The 7,271-nt window shown below is 39.4% G+C and overlaps 1 protein-coding gene across 2 annotated transcripts in view; it reads left to right on the top strand.

The window, feature by feature from the left end:
• The first annotated feature begins 1,526 nt into the window (after nt 1-1,526).
• Nucleotides 1,527-7,271, top strand: part of FASTKD1 (FAST kinase domains 1) — a 30,344-nt gene continuing 24,599 nt past the window's right edge. Inside the window, exons 1-2 of one of the 2 annotated variants that reach the window (XM_006766566.2) lie at nt 1,527-1,584; nt 4,136-4,656. In XM_006766566.2, coding sequence (XP_006766629.2) covers nt 4,322-4,656 — 335 coding nt within the window. In that variant the 5' untranslated portion in view covers nt 1,527-1,584; nt 4,136-4,321. Of the gene's footprint in view, nt 1,631-4,135; nt 4,657-7,271 lie in introns of both variants that reach the window. The other variant, XM_015565763.1, reaches the window with a different exon arrangement.

Raw genomic sequence — 7,271 nt, 5'->3', positions numbered from 1 at the left:
CCCGTGTGAAAAAGACAACAGCGTACACAGCTGCCAGCCCCTTTCACACACCTCTGCACCTCCTTCCCTCTTTAATACATTTTTCTTTTTCCTTCTACTTATAGAATTTCCACTCAGCCAGCCTTCCTGTAGCTCTGGATGATGTCCGTTTTGTCTTTTAGTTGTATTTTTGAAGTTGTTGTGGGAGGCAGCAATTTCCGGTGTTTACCTATGCTGCCATCTTGGTTTCCAGTAATTTTATTTTTAAAGAATGTTATTGAAGAAGAATTAGGAACAAGACAGGTGTGCCCAGGGAGGGTCTGGACCATGTAAACCATTTGCTCCTAAGCGTCCTTGGTTGGGAAGATAAAACCTTGTGATTCATTAAGTGGCTGTAAATTGTTTAGCATTGTTTACTTATTTTGTCTCAGTTTTCTTTATTCCACTTGTCAAAGAATTTCCCAAGCTTCTTACATCCTGCCACAATACCTCATTCTAATTTTGATTTGAATTTCCCTAATGATTATTGATGTTGAGCATTTTTTCATGTCCTATGGTCATGGAGAAATGTCTACTTAAGTTCCTTGCACATTAAAAAATATTTTTATCATTGAGTTGTAGGAGTTCTTTAAATATTCTGGCTATTAATCCCTTAATCAGATACAATATTTGCAAATATTTTCTCCTGCCTTCTAGATCAAGTTTACTAAAATACCTAATAATAATTGCCCTGGCCCAAGTGGCTCAGGATTAGAGCATCAGCTGGAGCACTGAAGGATCTCAGGTTTGATTCCTAGCCAAGGGCATGTATCTGAGTTGCAGGCTTAATTCCTGGCCTGTGGGGAAGAGTGTGGGAGGCAACCAATCTATGTGTCTCTCTCACATTGATATCTCTTTCTCCCCCCCCCCCCCCCCACACACATTCTTTCTAAAAATCAATGGGAAAAATGTCCTCTGGTGAGGATTAAAAAACACAAAACACAATAAAAAACCTAGTAATACATTTACCCTTGCTTCCTCATAGCATCCAATGTAGAGAAAACCCCTCTTAAGTCTCCCCCAAATCACTTAACACAAGGCTAAAAACTGTAAGTTCCTCTTAACACCTTAATTTAACATCCCCTGGGGTGTGTTCTGCTTCATTGCAACCAGTCAAATTTGTTTAATTGTAGGTGTATTCCTGGTGGTTTTTGATTGAAGGGCATTGTCATAGGTCGTGCTCAGTTTCATCCCTATACTGTAGTAAGAAACAAAATTCCACACGTGCCTTTTCCATGTTTACGTTTTCAAATTTAATTTTTCTAAATATTAATTTTTATTGTATATTATAAGAATGCCGGTCTTCCATTACTGAGACAAAACCTCAAATAGCTGGGAAACACTGACCTAAAGGACCTGCAACACTTGACGCTGGGATGCGGGCCCTGCGTCTCTCTCAAAGAGGAACTACAATGCCCATAATTCCTCCAAACGCGTAAGCGACGTCTATTCGCCCGACTTTGCCGCGACGTCCTCTGGGGCATGTAGTCCTTGCATTCCGCCTTGCACGCTGTGCTCACCGGCATTTTTTTTTCCGGTTTGGGGACGCACAGCACCAGAGGAAAGGTGATGTCTCCCGAGTAAAGACTAACAACTGTGCTATGAGGGAAGGGTGAGCAACACCACTGCGCCCATTGTGTCTCTTGTTGGGGATCAGGAATAGCCTTTACTTCTGACCTATCGTTACCAGCTTTTGCGTGGGTCCTTCTAAAAAGTTGCAGGGCGTTGGAGGAAGTATTTGCGGGCAAGTCAGGGTCAGGTCGCTGCGGTGGACTTTCTTTTCCCACCAGCGTGTTTTCAGGCCCGGGGCACAGGGTTCACCTGAGAAACCGAGGCTTTCTAGGTGATTGGATATTTTTAGAGCGGCAAGATCCGGGCCTGGGGCTGAGCCCACGCCGGCCGAGCCGGGAGACCACGTTTATTCGTTCAGCGCTGCTGTGTGCGGGGCGCGGAGGGTGCCCGTCACTTGTGAAGGGTATCACCACTTACCCTGTACGGAACCATCTGTACTACACTGACCGGGAATAAACTGAACCAGTTGGCAGATGGTACCTATCTTTCATTGATAGCCCCAAGGTCCCTCCTTTGGTTAAATGCCTTCCCCAAGGTTACTTCTTGGGGCGGAGCTGGAGACTTGACACTGGTATTGTATTCACTGAGTTGCTTCCACTTTCAGTGGTGGAGAGAGGGGAGAATCTTGAAGATGACTTTGCTTTGTGCAGGGTTTTCTGTGTTGTGTGTGACCCAGGTGGCCTTGGGTCAGGTTGCTGTCCCGATTGCCACACAGTCGCCAATACTTGGTCTTACCGTTTTTTTCTTGTGGGCTTGGCACAGTCATAGAGAGGAGTCTGAGCGTACGTTTAGTGTTGGGTTGTTAGTGTAATGAAGGGTGCAAGCTGAAAGAGTCGAAATAATGGGTATGATTGCCCCAGCTTCACTAGTACTAGAGTAGTTTTTAAATCTTTTTCAACCTTGCTTTTCTTATCTGTAAGATGCAAACGACAATATCTACCTGACAGGTCCAGAAAATTTAATGGCATAATAGATTTTGAAAGTCCTTTTTAGAATGTTGCAGAAGTATTAGATGATGTGATTTTAGTCCCAGCTTTAAAACCATCGTTTCTCAACTAGAAATATAAGCATTTATGTTTTAATTATTTTTTAAAAATTTATTCTAGAGAGAGAAAGAGGGAAGGAAGAAAGGAGAGAAACACTGACTTGTTCCTCTTATGTATGCACTCATTGGGTTAGTTTTTTTTTTTTAATTCTTTATTGTTGAAAGTATTACATATGTCTCCTTTTTTGGTTACTTCTTTTTTTTAAAAAATATATTTTATTAATTTTTTACAGAGAGGAAGGGAGAGAGAGAAACATCGATCAGCCGCCTCTGGCACATCTCCCACTAGGGATGTGCCCGAAACCCAGGTACATGCCCTTGACCGGAATCGAACGCGGGCCCCTTCAGTCCGCAGGCCGACGCTCTATCCACTGAGCCAAACCGGTTTCGGCTTTGGTTACTTCTTATATGAGCCCTGACCAGGCATCGAGCCCTCAACCTTGGCGTATCCGGACAGCGCTCTAACTGAGCTACCCGGCAAGGCCTATAATATATTTTTAAAACAAATTATTTTTCATAATTATCTTTAGTTCATGTATTGCTTCACCATAGCTTGTTACATCACTTCTGGGTTTTTTTTTTCATATTTTCTGATTGGACCTTTAATCATCTTGCTTATTGGTTAAAACCTACTAGTTTATCTAACGTCAAAAATGAATTGTTTGAGTTACTTTGGGGCACCAGGAGAAAGGAACAAGAAATTATGCTGAAAGCAAGTATACCAGAAACTTAGCCTTCTGAATTTTTTTTTTTATTATGGCTCTGAATTAATGATTACTCTTTGTAGAAACTTTAAAGGTGATATATTTATTTATTGCAATTTTACTCTTTTTTTTTAAAATCTTCACCTGAGGACATGCTTAGAGAGGAAGGGAGAGAGAGAAACATCGATGTAAGAGAGAAACATCTATTGGTTGCCTTCTGTATGCTCCCTGAATGGGGATCAAATTGTAAACCCAGGTATGTGCCCTGACTGGGAATCAATCCAGCAACCCTTTGGTGCACAGGAAAACGCTCAACCAGCTGAGCCACTCTTTTACTTAAAAAAAAACACCAGTTCTGAATTTGAGACTTTTTTACCCTGTTGCTGTTATGGTCAAATTTGAAAACTCTAAATGTTAGATGTAACAACATTAAAAAAATAATTTTAAGTTATAGTTGACATGGAATATTATATTATTTTCAGGTGTACAACGTAGTGTTTTGACATTTATGTACCTTATGAAGTGATCACCATGATAACTTTAGTACCCGTCTGCCACTGTACAAAGTTATTACAATATTATTGACTATATTTCCTAACAAACATTTTTTAAGTGGAATGCAGAAAGAAGCCTTGTTTTCTGGACATTCAGTTTTGGATCAAACCCTACTATCTAGTTTAGACTAAGAACAACATCTCTAGTCAGTGCAAAAAAACGTGTTACTTTAATTTTAATGTTGGAATTAATTTGATATTAATCATTTCAGTATAGCCATCTTAAACCAATTATTTTACAGGGGCTGTATATTGGAGTGGGACTTGGAGTCATCATAATGGAAGCAAAAAATATGAAGGAAAATCAGTTATTTTTATACCAGCATATTGTACCTGGCTACTAGTTGTAAATGGTTTTCCTTACCCAAGAAAATTTGTGATGTGAATGAAAAAGCACCTTTTTTCCCCCAGACTCATTGTTTACAAATATGCTTCGCCTAAGAGCTATTTGTTCGTTCTCTTGGAGAGTGTTACGTTTTCGACCCTTCGGTTGTGAACCATTAATTAGCCAGATGGATAAGTGTACAAATGAAGAGCAACTATTTGATCTTATTGAAGAAAACAAAGCCATAATTTCAGAAGAGGAAGTGGGATGTGCATTTAATATACTTTGGCAGTTTCAGAAGCAGAAGACTGGCTTGTTAAAAAGTGTTGAATGTATCAGAAACCATCCCCAATTTCTTACTCTTTATAATTTAACCACAAATAAAATGGAACTTATGAATGATGATAACCTGGTGAATGTGTTGTACCAGATACAACAGTAAGTAATGTATTTTTAGATTTTATAAACATGATTATATTTAATTTTCTAAACATCTCTTTAAAATGGAAAACTATGTTTTTTTCTTATAGTTTTTCTGATCATCTAATATTTTAAAGCTATTTAGAGAATGATTGTGGTAATCATTTCACAATAGTTGCGTCTCAAAACATCATGGGCAGCCTCAATATATACAATATTTGTTAATCATACCTCAATAAAGGTGGGAAGAAATTTAAAAAGGAAAAAAACTACATTGTTTGCAGGGGAATCAAACCTTCAGAAGAACTGAACTCCCTAAATAAAGGATTCAGCAGTTATGTAAAGGGTAAAAAAGCGCACAAAAGTTATAACTAGTCTGTTTGTTAGTCTCAGTGGTGGAAAAATAGTTTTCTCACAGGATTATCCAACCTGCAAGGGCTGTTTAAGTAGCTGCAGATGTTGACATTGCACAAAGCAGAGATAAAGTTGTTTTTATTAGGGAGTCAGCATACAGTGAAGAGGTCTAAAGCTTTACTTATTTGGCAGATATGTGTAAGAATAGAAAAGAGTGGTTCTCCCTTGTTTTTGGCGGTCTTTCTCAGATTGCAAAGTTTTTTCTCTGAGGTACATGAAGAGAATATGTAATGATGATGGGCAAAATACCAGTTTTGCTTTCTCAATGGTCATGTTAGTTTGGAAAATGCCGAACCAGACAAAATTAAACAGATCTTTATTGCAGGACTCCTCAGAGCCATTAATATGCTAGTGTATATTTGAATTCTGAGTGGGCCTTTTCCAAACTTATTTAACCACAAAACATTGTGTTGAGCATCTCACAACACTGATGTGTGTGTCAGGCACAGAAGGAGAAATGCTGGTTGGTAATTTGCCTAAAAACTGCATTTCTATGTTTCCCTCAAGTCCTCTATTTATATAAAAGCCTAAGCGACTATTAACAACCGAATGACTGGAACAGCCTGTCGACCAGTCACTATGATGTGCACTGACCACCAGGGGACAGATGCTCCATGCAGGAGCTGCCCCTGGTGGTCAGCCAACCTTCCCGGTCCCTCCCCCCCGGCTGGCAGGCCCTGTCTGGCAGCCGGCCGGCCTGGCCTCAATTGGGACTGGGTGAGATGGCCCCAATAGGCCTGGTCGCTGGCCAGGCCTAGGGACCCCACCCGTGCATGAATTTCGTGCAATGGGTCTCTAGTATTTTAATAAGGAAAGGATTTCAAGAGTAATGTAATTGTGTTTTCAAGATTTTTAAACAGGATGTAGTTTGATTGTTGCTTCATGACTCAACCTGAAATTTGATTTTTAGAAGATAAAATAATATAGCCTTATTAACATTATAAAGGTGTTGAAATTGGTTAAAAAGAAAAACTTTTATACATACAATGTGTGATATATGTGGCTTAATTACATGTGTAAAATATCCATTGTTAGTAAAGATATACTGGAATAGGAACTCTTTTCTAAAAAATATATTTTTATTTGAAAAAAGCTATACTGGAACAGGAACTCTTATATTAGTGGTTCTCAACCTTGGCTGCACATTCTGGGGATGTGCCCGCAACCAAGGTGCATGCCCTTGACCAGAATCAAACCTGGGACCTTTCAGTCTGCAGGCCGGTGCTCTATCCACTGAGCCAAACCGGTTAGGGCGAGAACCCTTGTCTTATATGTTGCTGATAGTGTAATATGTGTTATGAACTTTATTATTTTTTATTTAAATTTTATTTTTCAATTACAGTTTACATTCTGCATTATTTTGTGTTAGTTTCAGGTGTATAAGATAGTGGACAATCGTATACTTTACAAAGTGATTCTCCCGATATTTCAAGTGCCCACCTGGAATCATACATAGTCATTACAATATTATTAATTACATTCCTTATGTGTACTCTATATTCCTGTGACAATTAAAAAATATTTTTATTGATTTCAGAGAGGAAGGAAGCTGCCAGGATATGGCTCTTGGTAGGGGATCCTCTGCTAAAAGGCACACCCTCATCTTGTCCATGAGTGCTATTCCTGTGTCAGGTGGGACGTCTGGGAGTACAAGATGTATCAATAAGAGATTTTATTCCAGTTGATCAGCTGCCTCCTGCATCCCCCTACTGGGGCTCAAGCTTGAAACCTGGGCATGTACTGGATTTGAACTGTGACCTCCTGGTTCATAGGCCAATGCTCAACCCTGAGTCACACAGGCAGAGCCCGTAACTACCAATTTTCGCTTCTTAATCCCTTCACATTTTCATCCAGTCTCCCCAGCTCTCCTCCCCTCTGGTAACCACCACTCTTCTCGCTGTATCTGTGAGTCTGTTTCTATGTTGTTTGTTTTTGTTCTTTAGATTCCACATATGAGTGAAATCATATGATATTTGTCTTTCTCTGACTGACTTATTTCACTTAGTATAATACTCTCTAGGTCAGTGATGGCTAACCTTTTGAGCTCGGCGTGTCAGCATTTTGAAAAACCCTAACTTAACTCTGGTGCGGTGTCACATATAGAAATTTTTTGGTATTTGCAACCATAGTAAAACAAAGACTTATATTTTTGATATTTATTTTATATATTTAAATGCCATTTAACGGAGAAAAAGCAACCAAAAAAATGAGTTCACTTG

The sequence above is a fragment of the Myotis davidii genome, unplaced genomic scaffold, assembly GCF_000327345.1.
Source record: "Myotis davidii unplaced genomic scaffold, ASM32734v1 scaffold59, whole genome shotgun sequence".
Classification (NCBI taxonomy): Eukaryota; Metazoa; Chordata; class Mammalia; order Chiroptera; family Vespertilionidae; genus Myotis; species Myotis davidii.
The sequence above is the reverse complement of the archived record's forward strand: the minus strand, read 5'-3'. Positions and strand labels throughout refer to the sequence as shown.